The sequence below is a fragment of the Lissotriton helveticus genome, chromosome 4_1, assembly GCF_964261635.1.
Source record: "Lissotriton helveticus chromosome 4_1, aLisHel1.1, whole genome shotgun sequence".
Taxonomy (NCBI): Eukaryota; Metazoa; Chordata; class Amphibia; order Caudata; family Salamandridae; genus Lissotriton; species Lissotriton helveticus.
In genome coordinates, this window is record NC_136063.1 from 69,582,750 (window position 1) to 69,604,960 (window position 22,211).

Below are 22,211 nucleotides of genomic sequence, written 5' to 3' on the forward strand. Positions count from 1 at the left end.
GGCATTTGGCGTTCTCTCTGGTGGCAAAGAGGTCTATGGTTGGAGTGCCGCACTCCTCGAAGATATGGTTCAGCACCTCCATGTCCAATTCCCATTCGTGGGAAGGAGACCTCTCTCTGCTCAGTGCGTCCGCCAAAACGTTGTCCTTGCCCGGGACATACTCCGCTTTTAATCCTATTCCGTGTTCTAGAAGCCAATTCCAAATTCTTTGCGATTCTCGTGATAATGAGATCGAACATGTCCCCCCTTGTTTGTTCAGGTAATGCATTGTCGTGGTGTTGTCCGTCCTGACGAGCACCGGGGATTGACGAATGCGTGGGAGAAACGATTGGAGAGCTAGGAAAACTGCTCGTAATTCCAACAGATTGATATGCAGTTTTGTTTCTTGTGTCGTCCATTTCCCATTGATCTGTAGTTCCTGGAGGACTGCCCCCCAGCCTTCCAGTGACGCATCCGTAGTTATTACATGCGGCTCCGCTGGGAGTAGGAATGGCAGACCCTTCGACAGATGGTGGAGTGACATCCACCATTGCAAATGGTTGATAATGGGTCGAGTGACTCGTATGCGGTCCTTGAAAGAACCTGTGGCTTGCGTCCATTGTCTTGTCAGTGCTTCCTGAAGAGGACGCATTTTCAGACGGCAGTGCGGAATGAGCAGTATGCATGAAGACATCATCCCATGGAGGGACTTGAACGTGCGGACCGGGAGAGTCTTCCTCGAAGCCACTGCCTTGGCTAAGGAGATGAGTTTGTTCTTTCTCTCCTGAGAGGGGAAAGCTCTGACCCGCTCCGTATCCAGAGTTGCTCCAAGGAACGTGATGACTCTGGTGGGTTCCAGAACCGACTTTGCGGCGTTGAGGGTCAGTCCCAGGCGGTGGAAAATATCCAGACAGGCGCTGGAGGATGAGGCTGCGCCGGCCTCCGTCAGTGCCTTCACCAACCAGTCGTCTAGGTATGGAAACACCTGGTGGCCTTGCTGACGAAGGAACGCTGCCACTGGAGACAGGCATTTCGTAAATATCCTCGGGCCGATTTGAGACCGAATGGAAGGACACGAAATTGGTAGTGGTGTCCTGCCACCGCAAACCTGAGGAACTTTCTGTGTCCTTTGAGAATAGGTATATGGTAGTAGGCGTCCTGAAGGTCTAAAGACGTCATGTAGTCCCCTTCCTCCAGAAGACCCAGGATTTCTTGCAAAGTCACCATACGGAACGATTGTTTCTTTAGGAACACGTTGAGTGCCCTGAGATCCAGGATCGGTCTCCACTTCTTTCCTTTTTGGTGGATTAGGAAGAAGTGAGAGTAGAAACCTTGATTCATGTGGGCCCGTGGAACTTTCTCTATTGCTCCCTTCTGCAACATAGAAGTTATTTCCTGAAGAAGTAATCGCAGGTGCCTGTGCGAACGTTGGCATGGAGGTGTTGTTGGGGGGGTAGAGGTGAATTCTAGGGAATGTCCAAAACGAATGAGTTGGAGTACCCAACGATCTGTCGTTATGGATTGCCAATTTCGATGGAAGTATGTTAGTTTCCCTCCAAGTCTTAAAGAATGTAGTGGTGGAGGGGCTAGCAGCGGAGACAAGTCATTGTCTGTTGCCAGCAGGCCGTTTTTGTCCCTTTCCTTTGTAATTGGATCTGCCATAGGAAGACTGCCTTCCCTGTTGGGGTTGTCGCTGTTGAAATTGCGGCTTGGACTGTGAATACGAGTACGAAGACCGATTCTGAAAGGAACCTTTGTATGTAGGTTGTCCTCTTCCCCTTTGGCCACGAAAGGACTGGGACCGAAATTGTAGAGTACCCAGAGCCTTGGCGGTATCTGTGTCCTTTTTAATGGTGGTAAGGGCCGTATCAATTTGTTCACCAAACAGATGCTGGCCATCGTAAGGCATATCCAAGATCCTGGTTTGCACCTCCTGGCGGAAAGTGGTGGCCTTGAGCCAGCCCTGTCGCCTCAGGACTGCAGCTCCCGCCAGTTGCCGAAAGCCAGTCATGGCGGCATCAATGGCACAGTCGATAATTTCTGAGGCAGAGGTTTGTCCCTCCAAAAGAAGTGAATGTGCCTCTTCTTTGACATCTTCCGGCAGATTTGAAAGATAGGGCGCAATGTCCGCCCAGAGTTGGCGATTATAACGGCCAAGTAGAGCTATAGAATTAGCCACTTTAGCAGTCATAGCTGATGTGGTCGTAAACCGTTTGCCCACGGCATCCAGTTTCTTACTGTGAGAAGTTGGCCTGATGTGCAGTGTTCACTATTCTAGTGATCACTATATATCAGTCCAAACAACCCTTATTGATGATTGGTTGTAAGTCAACCTTATAGACCAGCTATCCTAGTAGCATGGATACGAGCAGTCTAAGGCTAAGACTCTAGAGGGCGTGTTAAGCCAGCTGTTTTACCATCACATTACCCCTTGAACACCCAGTGAAAGGACACCACACAAGTGTTATGAAAATAAACAGTGTATTTATTAGAATCACAACAACCCTGTACTCTTTATGAGGACAGGGTGCTAAGCACACAACAAAACTCTTACGAAAATACTTAAGTTAGCACGGTATACACAAATGCCCGAGGGGCACGAAAAACCATATACTTTAAAAGTGGAATGCGAATTACTAGCAGGTAAGTAACAGTTCTAATAGGCTTTGGAATCGCTAGGACTGGGCTAGGGAATCGTTAGATTACTACTAGGAGGCCTAGGGGACTCGGGTGCAGAGTGTGCACTCTCACGCGGGATGCGGGACAAAGTCTATGGAAGCTAGAATTCACAAAGTTAGTGTTCACGGGCGAACCCGACCTGGTAGGAAGAAAATGACAGTGGATCCTGACCCTTGGATAGTGAGGCTATGCTGGGACACCGGAGTGCCGAAGTTACCTAGCCCAGGGGCTGCAGCTGCATAGGTCTGAAAAGACGTCGGGGATCTCGTTGCCGGACCGGGAGCCTGGAAGGAAGAAGTTGCTGGCAGGCGACCAGTGAAGGAAAGTTCGATGGATCCAAGCCTGGATCAAGGAAGAAGAAACCTGAAAGCAGAGGGGACCAAGTTCTTGAATCACTAGCCAGTGATTAAGTGGGCACCAGGATGGCACCGGGCGAAGTCACCGCAGTCAGGTGAGTGGGCGCTGCTGGGCTCTGCAGTCTCTCGGACCAGGAGGCGTTGTCGGCGACCAGGATGGAGGTGCGAGCTGTCCCACGAAGGATGAAGTCGTTGGCGTCGAAGTTACCCAGGATTGGGCAACAAGCCTTGGCTAATTCAAGCCCACGCGGTGGACTCAAAATGGCGTCTTGAGTGGACCAGGAGGGTCCGGGGTGCTCCTCTTCTGGAAGGGAGCAAGGGCCAGTCTGGAGCAACCAGACCAGCTGCAGAAATGTCGTCGGGCGTCGTCAGGAAGGCCACAAGCCAGCGGGCTAGTAGCCAAACAACGCGGTGAGCAGTAAAAAGCAGAAGGGCCCCACGCAGATCGTGGAGATGCTGGGGGGCTGCTCTTCGGTGCTGGAGCTGCTCAGGGTGGGGGCTTCTCGGACCCCAAAGCACTCACCAGGAAATTACTCGGTGGGCTTGCTGTGCAGAAGTCGTGCAGTCTTGGCGATGGCCGGTCCCTCGAGGTCTCGTCGCACCCACGGTTCTCAGCTGGGCTGTAGAGGTGGGTAGAGGTCAGAGGTGCCAGGGAAGCCGGGTCTCGTCGAGCTGGGCAGTCGGATTCCGGAGGAAGGACGTGCAGCAGACCGCAGTGTTCTTAGATGGTGCCTGCGGATGCAGGGTGACTACTCCTTAGCCACAAGGGAGAATCTTGAGGAAGAAATCGTGAAGTCCTTTCGTGGAAAGTGGTATCTTGATTCCAAAGATGATCTGATTTGGAAGGGGGCCAGTCTCTACCTTTATCTGGGAAAAAGGGGCTGGCACGCGACTAGGTCCTGCCCTATGGGTGGGACCAGGAGGGGGGTGGTTACACCCACTTCCTTGGCGGGCTTTTCCCCAGCACAGGGTCTGGAGTGACCCTGGAACTGGTTCCAGCCAGCCTATGCACAGTGAGCACCGGGGTGCCACGTGCAGTCACCTTCCTCTAAAGCCCTGCCTACCTACAATACACAAAACCCTGTCTGGGACGGTGCTGGCACCGCCCCTGGCAGGAAACCCTTTGTCCTTATCTCCTGCTCTGGGAGGACTCCCAGCAGCAGGAGGGCAGACTTGTGTCTCGGTGGCAGCATCCATTTTGTGGATGCTAAGGCTCTGTCTGACTTTTAACCGGGTTATAGGTTACAGGCATGTCGTGTCCCTCTAGAAGGGTGGAATGCTAACCCCGTCGCCAGAACTGGCGAGGGGTTAGTATTTCAATTCGTATGACACCTTACTCGACATGTTTTGATAAAGCGATACCAGAGTTGGCACATAACCGCGAGGATTATAATGCACTTAAGAGTATATGGTATGCGATATCATGGAAACGGCTAAGGGATAGATCCCGAAAGCCGCAGACAGGCTCAGCTCATGCCAGAGCACCATCTCACACGATTCCACGCACTCTGCCTTCAGGATTGTTAAGGCCTGCCATAGGAGTGACTGATAGGAGATCTGTGTGTCCATTTTAGGGTTAGATATAGGCATACTATATCTAAAGCAAAGGGTGAGTACACCACCTTGCCCCAGCTGTCGTGCAGCCAGTTGTGTCAGTTTTAGTTAGTCAATCCAGGGGTGGCATAATACATGCTTCAGCCCCTGGGAGACTTCTGGGTGCACCTCAGCCCTGGGTACAGGGACTTGGAGAGGGCCCAGTGCCAATTCAGTACCTGAGTACAATTTGGATAGAGAGAACAGCTAGGCTGTGGGTCTGATTAGCAGGCCCACAGCCAGGGAAAGTCGTAAACCAGTGCAGCAAAAAAAGCAAAAATCTGGGTGATCATAGGATTGCAGACCCTACTCTCCTACATGACCCCCCCCCAAACTTTGGGACAATAAGCTAACCTTGACCAGGTGAGTCTTCTTGCTCTAAGTGGAAATACCTGGAGAGCCCATCAGCATTGCTGTGATCAGTCCCAGGTCTATGCTCCACTGTAAAATCCATCCCCTGTAGGGAAATGGACCACCTAAGCAGTTTGGGGTTTTCACCCTTCATCTGATTTAGCCACAAGAGGGGCTTATGGTCTGTCTGAATGGTGAAGTGAGTGCCAAACAAGTAGGCCCTCAGCTTCTTCAGGGCCCAGACCACAGCAAAGGCCTCCCTCTCAATAGCTGACCAATTTTTCTCTCTGGGTGTCAACCTCCTACTAATGAAAGCAATAGGCTGATCATTACCATCAGAATTCAGTTGAGACAGAACAGCTCCCACACCCAACTCAGAAGCATCTGTTTGGACAATGAATGGCTTGGAGTAATCTGGACTCTTGAGGATAGGTGCTGTGCACATGGCCTGCTTTAGGTCATTGAATGCTTTCTGACAGCTTGCTGTCCACTGAACTTTCTTTGGCATCTTTTTGCTTGTCAGGTCATTAAGGGGGGTCACTATGGACCCATAATTTCTGACAAACTTCCTATAGTACCCAGTCAGGCCCAAGAAAGCTCGAACCTGAGTCTGGGTGATTGGAGGAGTCCAGTCCTTGATGGCCTGTATCTTACTCTCCAGTGGCTGAACCTGGCCTCCACCTACAAGGTGGCCCAGGTATACAACCTGTGACTGCCCTATCTGGCACTTGGTGGCCTTGATAGTGAGGCCTGCCTTTTGCAGGGCCTCTAACACTTTCCTCAGGTGGACCAGGTGATCCTCCCAGGTGGAGCTAAAGACAGCAATATCGTCAAGATAAGCTGCACAGAAGTCATCCAGCCCAGTGAGGACTTGATTCACCAACCTTTGGAAGGTGGCAGGTGCATTTTTCAGTCCAAAGGGCATTACCACAAATTGATAATGCCCTCCAGGGGTAGAAAATGCTGTCTTAGGTTTGGCTTCCTCAGCTAACCTGATTTGCCAATACCCAGCTGTCAAATCAAATGTGCTTAAGAAGTTGGCAGAAGCCAATCTATCTATAAGCTCATCTGCTCTTGGTATTGGGTGGGCATCAGTCTTAGTGACTGCATTGAGGCCTCTGTAGTCTACGCAAAACCTCATCTCTCTCTTACCACCCTGGGTGTGAGGCTTTGGCACTAGAACTACTGGGCTAGCCCAAGGGCTATCTGAGGGCTCAATGACTCCCAGTTCCAACATTTTCTGCACTTCAGTTTTTATGCAGTCTCTAACATGATCAGGCTGTCTGTAGATTTTACTCTTGACAGGCAGACTGTCTCCAGTGTCAACATCATGGGTACACCAATCAGTTTGGCTGGGTGTCAGAGAGAACATATGTCGAAAGGATTGCAGAACTTGCCTGCAATCCTGTTGCTGATGTTCAGTGAGGCTGCCACAAAAGACAACACCATCAACTGACCCATCATCAGGATTCTGAGTGAGCAGGTCTGGGAGAGGGTCACTCTCTTCCTCCTGTCCCTCATCTGTGGCCATGAGCAAGCTCATGTCCTTCCTGTCAACATATGCTTTGAGCCTGTTAACATGGAGCACTCAGAGGGCTCCTGGGAGTTCCAAGGTCCACCAAGTAGGTAACCTCTCCCTTTTGCTCAATGATGGTGTGGGGCCCAGACCATTTGTCTTTCAGAGCTGCTGGGGCCACTGGCTCCAGCACCCACACCTTCTGTCCTGGCTGGTACACAGTCAGTACAGCCTTTTGGTCATGCCAAGCTTTTTGAAGTTCCTGGCTGGCCTCAAGGTTTTTAGATGCCTTTTCCATGTACTCAGCCATCCTGGAGCGGAGACCAAGTACATAGTCCACTATGTTGGTTGCAGGCTTTTTGAGAGGTCTCTCCCATCCTTCCTTCACCAAACACAGGGGTCCCCTTACAGGATGCCCATACAGAAGCTCAAAAGGGCTGTAGCCAACCCCCTTCTGTGGGACCTCTCTGTAAGCAAACAAGAGGCAGGGGATCAGAACATCCCATCTTCTCCTAAGAGGTTCAGGTAGTCCATGAATCATCCCTTTCAGGGTCCTGTTGAATCTCTCAACAAGCCCATTGCATTGTGGATGATAGGGTGTGGTGAACTTGTAGTTCACACCACACTCTTTCCACATGGCAGTCAGATATCCTGACATGAAGTTTGTACCTCTGTCAGAAACAACCTCCTTAGGGAAACCCACTCTGGAGAACACTCCAACTAGGGCTCTTGCCACTACAGGGGCTGTAGTGGTCCTAAGGGGAATAGCCTCAGGATACCTGGTGGCATGGTCCACCACCACCAGTATAAACTTGTGTCCTGATGCTGTCTGGGGTTCCATTGGACCAACAATGTCAATCCCCACTCTTTCAAAGGGAACCCCCACCACAGGTAGTGGTATGAGGGGGGCCTTTGTTGTGCCACCTGACTTACCACTGGCTTGGCAAGTGACACATGAGCGACAAAACTCCTTGGTATTCTCATTCATATGTGGCCAGTGAAAGTGTGAGACAAGCCTGTCCCAAGTCTTTGTCTGACCTAAATGACCTGCAAGGGGAATCTCATGGGCCAAGGTGAGAAGGAAACCTCTCAGAGACAAGGGGATGACCAGCCTCCTGGTTGCACCAGGCTTGGGGTCTCTTGACTCAGAGTACAGGAGTCCATCTTCCCAGTATACCCTGTGGGCACCTGTGGCATTCCCTGCAGCCTCAGCAGCAGCCTGCTGTCTGAGGGGTTCAAGGGAAGGGCAGCTCAACTGTTCCTTCCCCAGGTCTGCCCTGGAGGGTCCCCCTGAGCCCAGAAACCCAACTTGATCAAGTTCAAGCTCTTTAGGCTCAGTTTCCCTCAGCTCTTCTAGATCAGCCTCCTCAGAGACTTGATCCTCAACCTGGGGCAAGGGGGAAGGCAAAGCCTTACCCTTACTGCTCTTCTTCTTGGAAGGTGCCTGGTCCATAGTTTCAGGATCCAGCACCTGTTCAGTGGGGCATTTTCTGGCCTGTGACCTAGTCACAGCAAGCACATGTGCTGGCAAGCCTAACATCTCCATGTGAGTCCTCTGCTCCACTTCTGACCATTGTGATGACTCCAAATCATTGCCCAACAAACAATCAACTGGGAGGTCTGAACTGACTACAACTTTCTTTTGTCCCTTCACTCCACCCCAGGAGAAAGCTACAATTGCCACACTATGACTAGTAGTGACATTGCTGGCATTGGTCACCAGGAAATCAGTACCTGGCATGATCTGTCCAGGGTCCACAAAGTTAGGTGTCACCATGGTGACACTGGCACAAGTGTCCCTATAGGCCTGAGCCATTTTGCCATTAATCAAAGGTGTCTGCCTGTATTTGCCCAAAGTATTGGGACTTATTTCAGGGGACATATCCATATCCCCTGTACAGACAAGGACAGCCTGAGTGAGTGTGCCAACTAAGTTGTCAGACCCCTCAGTACCCAAGGTTAACCCAACTAATGCCTTGGGAGTGACACTACCACTACTGACTGTACTAGGGGGTGCAGTTGCTTTAGGAGCTGTAGTGGCAGGAGTTTGTCCTCCTCTTTTGGTGCACTCACTAAACCAGTGAGATTTACTTTTGCAGTACTGGCACCACCTTTTTGACTGGCCTTCTTGAGTCTTCTTCTTCTGGGAAGCCTGACCCCCACCCTCTTTGGTTTGTTGGGGACCTGGTGAAGACTTCTGGTCATTTTGCTCATTCTTAACATTACCCTTCTGGTCTGCTTTCTTCTGACCACCCTGGTTCTGGTTCTGGTTCTGCTTGATCCTTGTCCTGACCCATTTGTCTGCCTTCTTTCCCAATTCTTGGGGAGAGGTCAGATCCGAATCAACAAGGTGCTGGTGCAGCAACTGGTTCTGACAATTGTTTAAAATTTGTTCTCTCATCATTAGATTATACAATCCTGTGTAATCTGTAACCTTGCTACCCAGCAACCAGCCCTCCAAAGCCTTAGTGGCACAATCCACAAAATCAGACCAGTCCTGAGACTGAGTTTTCTGGGTGTCTCTGAACAGCAACCTGTACTGCTCAGTGGTTAAACCAAACCCATCAACCAGTGTATTCTTCAGGACCTGGTAATTGTTAGCATCCTCCACCCTTGTAGTGAGGAGCTTATCTCTACCTTTACCATCAAAGGAGAGCCACAGTATAGCTGCCCACTGACTCTGGGGAATGTTCTGCACAGTGCAGGCCCTCTCCAGAGCAGCCATCCATTTCTGGATGTCATCCCCTTGCTTAAAGGGGGGCACTATTTTAGTCAGGTGTTTAGTATCTAAACCCTTCTCTCTATCTCTTGGGAGATTGCTGCCACCAGTGGGAGCTAGCCCACTCATCTGCTGCTCTCTTGCCAGGGCAAGCTTCTCTTTGGCCAGGGCAATTTCTTCCCTTTCAATCCTCAGTTCAGCTTGTCTCATCCTAGCCTCATGCTCCCTTCTCTGAGGGGAAGTAAATCTCCTCTGTGGAGGATTCCTTCTCCCCTGAGAAGAGGCATTAGAGTGCAGAGATCTATTGGAGTCCCTAGAAAGAGATCTATCTCTCCTAACTCCAAGGTTAGGCCCACTTCGGGTTAGTACTGGGGGGCCCCCAGATCCTAGCCCAAGTAAGTCTAAGTTGGTCCTAGTTAGCCTTCTGACTACCTCAAGACCCTTGTCTACCTCATCCCCAGAGAGTACCTCCTCATCCTCCTCCTCAACTGCTGAATCAGTGTTGGGGAGGTCTGGATCCCCAGAGGTTCCCTCTAAGGCGGGCATGCTCTCATGTAACTGAGAGAGCTTTCTGGCATCATATGTCTCTAAGAGACCTATCAGAAAGGGAAGGGTGGGGTTAGACCCCTGCTTCAGTTTCCTGGAGACACAGAGTTGCCTCATCTCCTGAAAATTGAGAGCTGCATATCTTGAAGTGACCTGTGGAGGGTCAACACTGACCAGGGGAGTCTCAGTAGAGTCCCCCTGAGTCGACATGCTTTTCTAGTGAGGTGTAAGTGGTGCACTTACCTACACTATATGTTTGCCTACTGATCCCTTGCTAGAGTTGTAGTTTAGGGTGTGCTAGGCCCTAGGAGCTACAACAGCTGGTTCAGTAGAACTCAGAGTATTCTAAGCTAAGTTATATGTACCTTTAGTACTTATGTGATCTTTCACAAGATATTCTTAGGGCATGTGTGGTAAAACAACAGCAAGCTCAAATCCCACCGCTGCCACCAATGTGAGAAGTTGGCCTGATGTGCAGTGTTCACTATTCTAGTGATCACTATATATCAGTCCAAACAACCCTTATTGATGATTGGTTGTAAGTCAACCTTATAGACCAGCTATCCTAGTAGCATGGATACGAGCAGTCTAAGGCTAAGACTCTAGAGGGCGTGTTAAGCCAGCTGTTTTACCATCACATTACCCCTTGAACACCCAGTGAAAGGACACCACACAAGTGTTATGAAAATAAACAATGTATTTATTAGAATCACAACAACCCTGTACTCTTTATGAGGACAGGGTGCTAAGCACACAACAAAACTCTTACGAAAATACTTTTAAGTTAGCACGTTACACAAATGCCCGAGGGGCACGAAAAACCATATACGCTAAAAGTGGAATGCGAATTACTAGCAGGTAAGTAACAGTTCTAATAGGCTTTGGAATCGCTAGGACTGGGCTAGGGAATCGTTAGATTACTACTAGGAGGCCTAGGGGACTCGGGTGCAGAGTGTGCACTCTCACGCGGGATGCGGGACAAAGTCTATGGAAGCTAGAATTCACAAAGTTAGTGTTCACGGGCGAACCCGACCTGGTAGGAAGAAAATGACAGTGGATCCTGACCCTTGGATAGTGAGGCTATGCTGGGACACCGGAGTGCCGAAGTTACCTAGCCCAGGGGCTGCAGCTGCATAGGTCTGAAAAGACGTCGGGGATCTCGTTGCCGGACCGGGAGCCTGGAAGGAAGAAGTTGCTGGCAGGCGACCAGTGAAGGAAAGTTCGATGGATCCAAGCCTGGATCAAGGAAGAAGAAACCTGAAAGCAGAGGGGACCAAGTTCTTGAATCACTAGCCAGTGATTAAGTGGGCACCAGGATGGCACCGGGCGAAGTCACCGCAGTCAGGTGAGTGGGCGCTGCTGGGCTCTGCAGTCTCTCGGACCAGGAGGCGTTGTCGGCGACCAGGATGGAGGTGCGAGCTGTCCCACGAAGGATGAAGTCGTTGGCGTCGAAGTTACCCAGGATTGGGCAACAAGCCTTGGCTAATTCAAGCCCACGCGGTGGACTCAAAATGGCGTCTTGAGTGGACCAGGAGGGTCCGGGGTGCTCCTCTTCTGGAAGGGAGCAAGGGCCAGTCTGGAGCAACCAGACCAGCTGCAGAAATGTCGTCGGGCGTCGTCAGGAAGGCCACAAGCCAGCGGGCTAGTAGCCAAACAACGCGGTGAGCAGTAAAAAGCAGAAGGGCCCCACGCAGATCGTGGAGATGCTGGGGGGCTGCTCTTCGGTGCTGGAGCTGCTCAGGGTGGGGGCTTCTCGGACCCCAAAGCACTCACCAGGAAATTACTCGGTGGGCTTGCTGTGCAGAAGTCGTGCAGTCTTGGCGATGGCCGGTCCCTCGAGGTCTCGTCGCACCCACGGTTCTCAGCTGGGCTGTAGAGGTGGGTAGAGGTCAGAGGTGCCAGGGAAGCCGGGTCTCGTCGAGCTGGGCAGTCGGATTCCGGAGGAAGGACGTGCAGCAGACCGCAGTGTTCTTAGATGGTGCCTGCGGATGCAGGGTGACTACTCCTTAGCCACAAGGGAGAATCTTGAGGAAGAAATCGTGAAGTCCTTTCGTGGAAAGTGGTATCTTGATTCCAAAGATGATCTGATTTGGAAGGGGGCCAGTCTCTACCTTTATCTGGGAAAAAGGGGCTGGCACGCGACTAGGTCCTGCCCTATGGGTGGGACCAGGAGGGGGGTGGTTACACCCACTTCCTTGGCGGGCTTTTCCCCAGCACAGGGTCTGGAGTGACCCTGGAACTGGTTCCAGCCAGCCTATGCACAGTGAGCACCGGGGTGCCACGTGCAGTCACCTTCCTCTAAAGCCCTGCCTACCTACAATACACAAAACCCTGTCTGGGACGGTGCTGGCACCGCCCCTGGCAGGAAACCCTTTGTCCTTATCTCCTGCTCTGGGAGGACTCCCAGCAGCAGGAGGGCAGACTTGTGTCTCGGTGGCAGCATCCATTTTGTGGATGCTAAGGCTCTGTCTGACTTTTAACCGGGTTATAGGTTACAGGCATGTCGTGTCCCTCTAGAAGGGTGGAATGCTAACCCCGTCGCCAGAACTGGCGAGGGGTTAGTATTCCAATTCGTATGACACCTTACTCGACATGTTTTGATAAAGCGATACCAGAGTTGGCACATAACCGCGAGGATTATAATGCACTTAAGAGTATATGGTATGCGATATCATGGAAACGGCTAAGGGATAGATCCCGAAAGCCGCAGACAGGCTCAGCTCATGCCAGAGCACCATCTCACACGATTCCACGCACTCTGCCTTCAGGATTGTTAAGGCCTGCCATAGGAGTGACTGATAGGAGATCTGTGTGTCCATTTTAGGGTTAGATATAGGCATACTATATCTAAAGCAAAGGGTGAGTACACCACCTTGCCCCAGCTGTCGTGCAGCCAGTTGTGTCAGTTTTAGTTAGTCAATCCAGGGGTGGCATAATACATGCTTCAGCCCCTGGGAGACTTCTGGGTGCACCTCAGCCCTGGGTACAGGGACTTGGAGAGGGCCCAGTGCCAATTCAGTACCTGAGTACAATTTGGATAGAGAGAACAGCTAGGCTGTGGGTCTGATTAGCAGGCCCACAGCCAGGGAAAGTCGTAAACCAGTGCAGCAAAAAAAGCAAAAATCTGGGTGATCATAGGATTGCAGACCCTACTCTCCTACACTTACCCTCTTTATCCGGTGGCGTCGATAAAGGTGAGGCCGGATTCCTTGAGTTCTTCTGCGCCGCCTGAGTCACCACGGAATCTGGTTTGGGGTGACCAGTCAGGCATACCGGTGCCGTTGATGTGGCCTTATATTTCTTATCAAGCCTGGGCACCACCACCTGTACAGAAGCAGGTGATTGCATGATTTGCTTGCCCTGCTTCCAGATGTATTCAATAATTGGTATCGACCTTGAAGTTTTCTTTGTGGGCTCCTTAAAGTCATAAAGGAAACATTCAGTCTCCTGAGATTCCATGGACATGTGGAATCTCTTGGCAGCCCGCTCCATGATGTTGTGAAAGCCACCGATGTCTGCAGGTGGAGACTCAGAAGTCTGTGGAGCTGGAGAGGCTGGAGAATGTGCCACATAGTCCTGATCTGCGTCCGGGTCCGATTGGTCTTCATCCACTTCCCCTTCCTCTTGTTCCCTTTCTTTTTCCTCAGATGAGGAAACATTTTGAATTGGCACCTGTGTCTGTGGAATGACCAGAGGAGTGGGTCTATGGCGAGAAGAAGGTGTTGGCGCCTGTGCTGGAAGTGTTGGCGCAGAATGCTTCTCCGGGAACCTTTCCTTATAATCCTTAATGAGGTATTGCAGGTCCGAGACTATAGAAGCCGGAAGGCACACCATAGGAGTAACCTGAGACTGAGGCGGAGGGTGGACCTGTTGTTCAGGAAGGTCTTCCTCCTCTTCCGGCTCCTCATCTGTGGTTTGACATTTCAGCACTAGATCCGACGGGCTAGTAGCTTGCGTAAAGGAGTCCTCGTCCGACTCCTGACCTTGTAGTATACAGGCAGGTGGTAGTTGTTGTATCCTGCCTGGTGACGTCTGACTCGGCGTAATTGGCCTTTTAGTAATTTTTACCATGACATGGCTCACTTGCGGTGGAAAGGCATCCATAGCATGGGATAGGAGTGCAGACTCCTTCCATGGTCCTGTAGATGGCAATGCTGGAGTCGACGGTGCCTTGGTAGGTATTTTCGTCGACGAGAATTTCGTCGTCGTCGACGGTGGTTGTGACGACGGTGCCTTCATCGACAGCAGCTTCGTCGACGGCAAGGTCCCCAACGTCGACGGTGCACTCGTCGACGGTTTTCCCATCGTCGACGGGATGATCTTCGTCGACGAGATTTGTTTCGTCGACGGTGCTGATTTCGTCGACGGGGTCGTCGTCGTCGATGACTTCGACGATGCTCTCGTCGTTGACGATGTTGTCGGCGTCGTCGTCGATGGAGTGACCGGGATGGTCGACGACGTAGGTCTACTCGACGAAGGCGTCATCCTCGTGGTCGAGGAGGAGGCCGACGATGCCGTCGTCGTCGACACTGTCGTCGTCGACGTCGAGACAGTTTTCTGTGCCGAAAGCACCGTAGATGCCGTCGTCGTCGCCAGGACCAGTGGCACCTTCCTGGAGACAGGCAGGTCCTTGACAGACACAGATGGCTTGCCCTCTGAGGACTTTTTAGAAGTCTTCATAGGAGGGGTGTCTGTGGGGCTAGGGGAAGAAACCCTTGGCCTCTTCAAGGAAAATTGGGACGCTCCGGACCCACTCTCACCTTCTGATGCCAAGTCAGCAGTCTTGGTCTTGAGCCTGTTGAGCCACAACAGAAGTCGACCTTCCCGGTCCTTGAGGGTCTTGTTAGAGAAGGTCCGGCAGATTTTGCATTCCTTGGCCTGGTGGTGAGGGTAAAGACAATATAAACATCTGTCATGTTTATCGTCGATGTGAAGTCTCTTCTTGCTGCAGGAAGAACAGGCCCTGAACAGACCTTTCTTCTGGCCTTCAGACATGCTCTGAAAAGATTAATAAGTCGTTTTTATGAAGAAAATAAGTTTCCTGAGGAGAGCTCAGGTGGAGACTCCCTAGCACAACGTGCGGTAGAAAATCTGAGAGACTTGGGCTCCTGGCAGGAAGGTTCTAGAAGGAGGTAGTTGCTGATTGGCTGTTTCACTTTATTTGGTCCTTTTTTACAAAAGGACCCAGATAGGCCACCAAGGTGGGACCCTTGGGGCCTGCTCTGTTTGGTCCTTCCTACAAAAGGACGTGGATAGGCTACTAAGGTGAGACCTTTGGGCCTATTCTTTCTATGTATGTCTCTAGGACATTACTTTTTTATATACCGGAGGCTCCCGTCTCGACGACGGGGAATGATTCAGGCATGTGAATCTATGAAAGACACCCAAATGCTGGATAATGTTATTTACCCGGTAACCACCTGTTTGTATTGTGCTGTGCTGTAGATTCACACGCTAAGGAGCCACACTAGACTTTATAGGTAATATCCCTCTCACAGACATCTGTAATAATGCTACTTAGTAATTGACACACTCACAACCACTAAGCACTACTGTGCAGATGTACTGGTGTGTCAATAGGTGCTAGTTGTCAAGCGGTATTAAGGAAATGTTTTAAAAACTCTGCATCATCTGCTAGCTAGCCAACACTTTCAAGGCTGACTGCTTTATAATCCATGCAGAGAATGTGTATCCACAGTCACACATGCTACAAACAAAATATTACATACCCTTTGACCATATGTTTGCATCGTATAGAGGGTGTAGATTCATATGTGCCTGCCCCTACTGCTGAAATCTACAGATGTTTACAGATGTTTTCCATCTCTTTACTGTTCTCACTTTCTTATGCACAGCACACACTATTTTCACAATGCACTAAACTTATACTACTCGCCCGCTGTGCAGTGAAAAACACATCGGAGTCAAAGCCGCTGTGCTGGCGCAGTCTGGATCAAGGGAGGAGCCCCAACTGGTCTTCTGACTCGAACTTCTTTGAAGAAAAACATGTTGCAAACATCCAGGTACAACACAAGATAGCAGTAGTATGCAGAGCATGTGTATCACAGCCACGCTGGTTACAATCATCTATGATCTCGATAATATCAGAGAGCAGCATGCTCTTAGCACTCCCCCAGAGACCTGCAGACCACATGAATCCTGTCAGCCCAACCAAGCCTCTCACTCTCTTCTAATGTAGATGCATTGAGCACCGCTGACTTTTTTTCACAATACCCATTATTCGAACATTAGAAGATTATTCAGTTTGGAGTATGCTCTGTTTCAATAATTATTACCTAATGTTGAAGCAACAGAAATGGCAGATAGCATTCTATTTTTAATAAAATCCAGCAACAAATGCCATCTTTTACTGGTGTGCACTGCCTGCTATAAGCTGCGTCCCCAAGTACATATTTATGCCATAGCACATCAGTCCATTACCTGTCGGTTGAAATACAGGAATCCTTTGGGGCAGTTGACGTTGTGAAAAGGAGCAAAGGACTCTATAGAGCCATCCAGTGTCATGGGATGCAGCCGCAAAGCACCTCGGCTCGTAACCAGGAGCCAGTGAGGAGAGGGCCCACAGATAAACACCTAAAAAGCACAGGAAGCATGTTAGTGTCACAGCAAATCCAACCTTTCCACATACCTCACCTGTCTGTTAATTGCTTGCTGTTCCTCCACTCTCAGGCTTTCAGCCATACAGATATGTTTAACTGGTTCTAAATTTGATAAAGGGGAATGATTCGAGCACATCAGTTTATGAAAGGTCCAATGTAGGTGAACTGCAGATATATTAAAAAAGCATTGCTGATACACTGTTTTTTAAAGCAAAGAATTAAAGGAAGGCCTTTAGCAAAATCTTTAAAATCTAGGTAACAGTGTAGTCCGGGTCAACTCCACAATGAAGTGGAACGTTCCAAGTTTCTCACACTACGAAAGAATCTCAGTAAGCAATACAGCATCAATGGATACAAACAACAACATAGTCAAACACTTGGGAGATTGATCAGCTCTAATGCTACACCGTACATCATACTGTACATTCGTAGTCAAGCTCAAAACGTGTAAGATGACCTAACGTACATGTGAACCACACGTGTCTCGTCTGTACTCCATCACTGACCGTAGCCTTATAACAGGGAAACATCATGAACTCCGGAAATGCACGTAAGTGCAAGTGAGAAGTTGCGTTAGGATGGCCCATGGATGGGATCAGCGCCATGGGCCTTGTAATTCAAGGAATCTAGTTAGGCGTTTAGACAGGGCTACTGAGGGCATATGAATTTTCAAAAGCCATTGTCCCTGATGGGGAAACATCATTTAAAAGTCTTACGTTATGTGTCTATGCCTAAAGAGGGATATGTCTTGTTTCTTTAAGTGGGAAATTTAATGCTGAGTTTATCTTGATTACAAGACACTGGATTAGTCTGAGATCAGTTTATTACAAGTTGTGAATGTACAGAACAAAGGTAGAATCACTCCCTGTGACATCAAATCAATGGTGTCACCAATACACAAGTAAAGACTGGCCTCACCACAGGGGCAGGGATGTAGGTCTTTGACCTTAACGTATCACGCTTTCTCAGCATGTAAACCTTTGCAGTGCAGTTGCTTTCTTCAGAATGTGGAAATGATGGCACTTCCTTCCATCAATATCCAACATGGCAGTCCACCCACTTCTCATCTAAACTGTCCTCTCAAACCATCATGTTTGTGTTGAAACTACTGCTTGGTTTGGAAACAAATGTGCAGGATTTGGGGATATTAAATGGATATTAAAAATAGAAGACAGTAAAGAGGAGTTGGCCTAACGGCTAGGGTGGTCGACCTTGAATCTGGGGAGCTGGGTTCGAGTTTTGGCAACCACGCTGTACATCCTGTGATTGTGGGCAAATCACTTTATCTCCCCGTTCCTAACAAAACAAGCATTTGCAATGCAATCGGTCTTGCATTTACAAGAGTCTGAGCTATTGTCATTGTAAATGGCAATGCCTTTTATATATTTTTTTAAAACATGCAAGCTGTGTGTAAACACGCACTTTGTACTTCCAGTCCTTGCTTACGAGAAGCAAGGCTGGCAGTAAAAGAGGCTCGGTTATTGCCAGCCTTGCTTCTCATAAGCAATGACTAGAAGTTCAAAGTGTGTGCTTACGCACCGCTTGCAGGTTTGCAAAACACATTAATAAAAGGAATTGTCATTTATAATGCCAATAGCTCAAACTCTAGCAAATGCGAGACCTATTGCTTTGCAAATGCTTGTTTTCTTTACTTTTAGCCACGTTGCAACATGGCTAAGAAACTTTGACAAAGCCAACAGTTCTCACATAGAGAGGACCTATTGGCTTTGTCGGGTGATTCACCCTTCACAGAGCGGTATTTTTTAATGCTCCGTGCAATGGATGAATTGCAGCTGGAAAGGACATGTACATGAGCACCATCAGGGTCTCTTGAAAGCACGACTAACGCTGGCAAAGATAGGATCACAAGTTGTATTGAAGGGGGTGGGGAGTTTAGAAGACCGTATGTGTTAATGTATAAGTAGTTGTATGTGATTGAAAAATAAAACACAACACACAAGGGCATGGACACTTGCGCTCCAAAGCGATAGAAATGAATTATAAACCGTGAACCTTCCGGAATTCAAATGTTGGTGTTTGAATTGAAAATGATTTTGTTGTAGGTACCATTTTAGCTAATTGATATTGATTTAAGGTCAACTGCTGTATTGTCAATACATTTTAAAATAACATCACAAGAATGTATTTTGCCCACTTGTGCTCTATTCCTGATGTTCAGAGCAAAGTGGTCAATTGTGACTAACGCGCAATATAAACATTTCAATATTGAACACCTCCTGAATGAGCTAGATGTCTTTTGATGGTGCCTGGCCCCTCTTTCCAAATATATCTGAATGCATTTTTATTGCATGTTCTAAAAGACAAGTTGGCTGCTGTCTCCAAGCTAGACCCACCAGCAGCCCTGCGGCTGGGGTCCACCACAATAGATGCTTCACCCGGAGCATTTACAGCTGAAGCTGTCCCTCTGAGGGGGAGGAAGACTGACAATGAAGCGTGCACACTGCCCTGAATCCAAGACGAGAGCCTTCTCCGGGCGCTGGGGCACACCAGCTCGCCTCCTAAGATAGACTTCTGCTGCTGACACTGGAGGGAAACCTTTAAGTGACCAGGACACGCGGCCCTGCCTCTTCCCTGCAGCTTTCCCCAGAAGGTGGCGTGCTTGAAGGTCACGGTCGGGTGAGTCCAGCTCTGAGCACGTCTTCACTCCACTCTACACGGCTCCTTCTGGGCATGGGGACTTTAAAACGTACTGCAGCAGGCAGGGATGGGGACAGCAGGAAGGGGTCTGCTGGGAAACATGCAGCAAGCAGGACAAAGACAGCAGGCAGGGGTCTGCTAGGAAGAAAGCATCAAGCAGGGACGGAGAGCGGCAGGGAGGGGCTGCTGGGAAACATGCAGCAAGTGTGAGAAAGTGCCATTTTTCTTGCCTTGGTATGCACCCACTTTTTCTGACTGCTGATGCGCTTGACTGAGTGTGCCCTGGACTTCTGCCAACCAGGTACCCAGGACCTGTGTCCCTTCCCTAAAACTGTGTTGAAACTGAAACCCAATTGGCATCTCTGGCCACCAGTCAGCCCCGAGTAAATGGTACCCTTGGTACCCAGGGCATGGTGACCAGAGAAGACCCCTAAGGGCTGCAGCTCTTATTGTGCCACCCTTAGGGGGCCTGTACCCTGCACCCATGCACTGCCTTTGCAGGCTGAGTGCCTAAGTACAGAACTAAACAAAAAGTCGACATGGCACACATCCCTGTGTGCCATGCCCACACAGCCACTGCCCTGGCATACCTCAGTCACCCCTCTAGCTGGGTGCCCTATGCCAGTGGTGAGGGCACAGGAGCACGAGCCCTGTGCCCCTACAGTACCCAGGGCCATTCCTGGGCACTGTAAGTGGAGAAGCGTGGCTCAATGGTGAGAGCGGCAGATCCTGATGCAGAGGTCTGGCCCGGGACCAGGGTTCAATTCCCGCCTCGGCGGCTATTGGACTCAATCTCCCTGGACCTGATAATTCTCGCCTCGGTGCCTAGTCTAATCATGGGTCCCACTCTGTGACTCTGGGCAATAGCTTGCTTAATCTCCACAACGGCCCCAACAGCGCTTGGATGCCTGGCTTCACCTTAGGGGTGCCCAGGAGTGGACATCTCACAGGAAAGCCAGGAAGGGTTCCACAGCGGTATGAATACAGCGCTACGAGACCTCTGGGTAGAAGTGCGCTATATAAATACAAACACATTTACATTTAAGTGCAGTGATGCCATTAGAGTATATGGTTCTGGAAGGTCGACATTACGAACTCCACAGCACCATAATGGCTACACTGAAGACTGACAAGTTTGGTATCAAACTTCTCAGCACATGAAATCCACACTGATGCCAGTGTGGGATTTAATGAGAAATGCACCACAGAGGGCATCTTAGAGATGCCCCCTGAAACCTAACCTAGAATCCACGTCTAGGCTGAGTGGCTGCAGAGGCTGCCACACAGCAGACATGTTGCTGGACCCCTGGGTGGAGAGCCCCCCGCACTCCTGAGCCTGCAACAATGCACATCCTGGGCGAGGTGCTAGGTCTCCTCCCCAAGGATGGGCAGGGAGAAGCTTCAAAGGTATTCCGCCTCTGAGAGCTTCTCCAGACCATTTACTGTACCCAGCAACTGGCCCCCACCAGTCCTGACCCCCACTCTGGCAGGAAGACTGGTGGGAAAAACTATGTAAGGAAGGGGGGGTGCCAGCCTGTGCCAACTCCACCCCTCAGGTGGGGGAGACAAGGTAAAGCACGACCCCGGGCTCCGGCCATCTTGAAGATGGGGAGCCCTGCCCAATCACAGCTAGGCTCCTGCCCCCCTCTCACAGGAGAGGAGCAGGCTAGGGGGTGTACCCACCCTAGGACAGGGACCTATTGGTTCCTGCCCTTGCCCTACCTGTAACGCCTCTAAAATAAGTATTTAGGGGCTCCCAAGAGGAAGACGACCCGCCGTGCAGCTGCTAACAACAGGACGACAACAACTGACTTGGCCCCAGCCCTACCGGCCTGTCGATCCTGGAACCTGCTCCTGCCTAAATCCCGGCGACTCCTGCGGACAGCAACCTTGGAACACCCAGAGGAACTGCCTGCCTTGACCCTCTTACAGTCTGGGACACCCATCAACAGAGGCTCTGCTGCAACAACCCCCCTGGTGCCAGCCACGAAGCTCAGGACCAGTCCACTCTGCACCTGCCGCGCCCGGCCCGCGCCCGAGTGATCCAAGACCACAAGGACGTCCCCCCGGCGACTGGTACCCGAAGTACAGTGCCCAAAGACCCTCCTCGACGAACCAGACGACGCCTGCAGACTTAGAACCAGGGGCTACCCCAACCGGGACCAGCTGAGGGTAAGCTTTTCCGACATCCAAAGATACCCCTGCACCCGGCGCCCTACAGCCCCCTGTGCCTTCCTCTGGGGTACCTACCTGTGCTCCATGATCCCAACTTACCTCTCGAAGTGCTGGTCGCCCCTGGAGAGTCTCCGTCCCCGAGCCTGCAGCCTTTGTTCCCTTTTTACCTTTTCCCATTGGATAACATTGAGCGCCCGACGGCTCAAAAGCACCCTGCACCCAGCCGCCCGAGTACCGCTGGCTGTGCCACCTTTGCCCTATCCTACTTCCCCCTTTGCCCTGAGCAAGTGACCAGGAGCCCAGCTCCCACAGCCACGTGGGCTGCTAGCCAGCAGCCACCAACCGGAGGCCCCCTGTCCCTCATTGGATAACATTGGGCCTAACTACCTGTGCACCAGGCCGCCCCTGCGCCGCTGAGGGTGAACCAACTGCACCTACCTGACCTTGGGGGACCCCTGAGTCTATGCCCAGAACCATAACTTCACCAGACGAGTACTCACCTGGAAACCGGTAACTCACTTACCTGCCATTGGATAACATTGACTGGTTTGACTCGAAAAATCTTCGAAGTGTGAAGTTTTGGAAACTTAAAATATTCATATAAAATCAACCGAACTCCGAATTCTGAAGTACTCACCTGTGATCAGGAGAGAAGCTAGGTCTGTACCTTGTAGCCCAGTACTTAACCGCAAAAGTAATCCTTATCGGGTTTCCTAGTGACCTGAATTTTCTACATAGAAATCCATTGTCTGCTTTTCTATGAAATTTCTTCCAAGTGTCTACTTTTGAAAACTTGAAATATTCTTTAAAAATCATACGAAATACTGAAACGAAATTACTTACCTGTTTTAAGTTCAGACCCCAGTGCTGGACCCAGGAGCCCAGTACTGGATTACCAAAGTAACGAGATCGCACCTTACCTGCAACCAGAATTTTCTCCCATTAGATAACATTGCCAGATTTCTGTTGAAAAGTTTCTAAGTGTGAACTTTTAAAATAGCTTTATATTCCTAAAAAAT

At 50.2% G+C, this 22,211-nt stretch overlaps 2 protein-coding genes across 3 annotated transcripts in view; both read right to left on the minus strand.

Annotated features, from left to right (window-relative positions):
* CPSF1 (cleavage and polyadenylation specific factor 1) overlaps positions 1 to 22,211 on the minus strand; it is a 235,407-nt gene that overhangs the window by 70,113 nt on the left and 143,083 nt on the right. For both annotated transcript variants that reach the window (XM_078686442.1, XM_078686443.1), the window contains exon 26: positions 16,181 to 16,333. In XM_078686442.1, coding sequence (XP_078542568.1) covers positions 16,181 to 16,333 — 153 coding nt within the window. The remainder of the gene's footprint in view (positions 1 to 16,180; positions 16,334 to 22,211) is intronic.
* On the minus strand, positions 1,427 to 14,972 carry LOC144826958 (uncharacterized). The gene is made up of 2 exons (XM_078685419.1): positions 12,907 to 14,972; positions 1,427 to 2,216 (listed from the first exon to the last, which is right to left on the minus strand). Exons 1-2 carry the CDS (start codon positions 14,732 to 14,734, stop codon positions 2,167 to 2,169), a joined length of 1,878 nt encoding a protein of 625 aa, XP_078541545.1. The 5' UTR covers positions 14,735 to 14,972; the 3' UTR covers positions 1,427 to 2,166.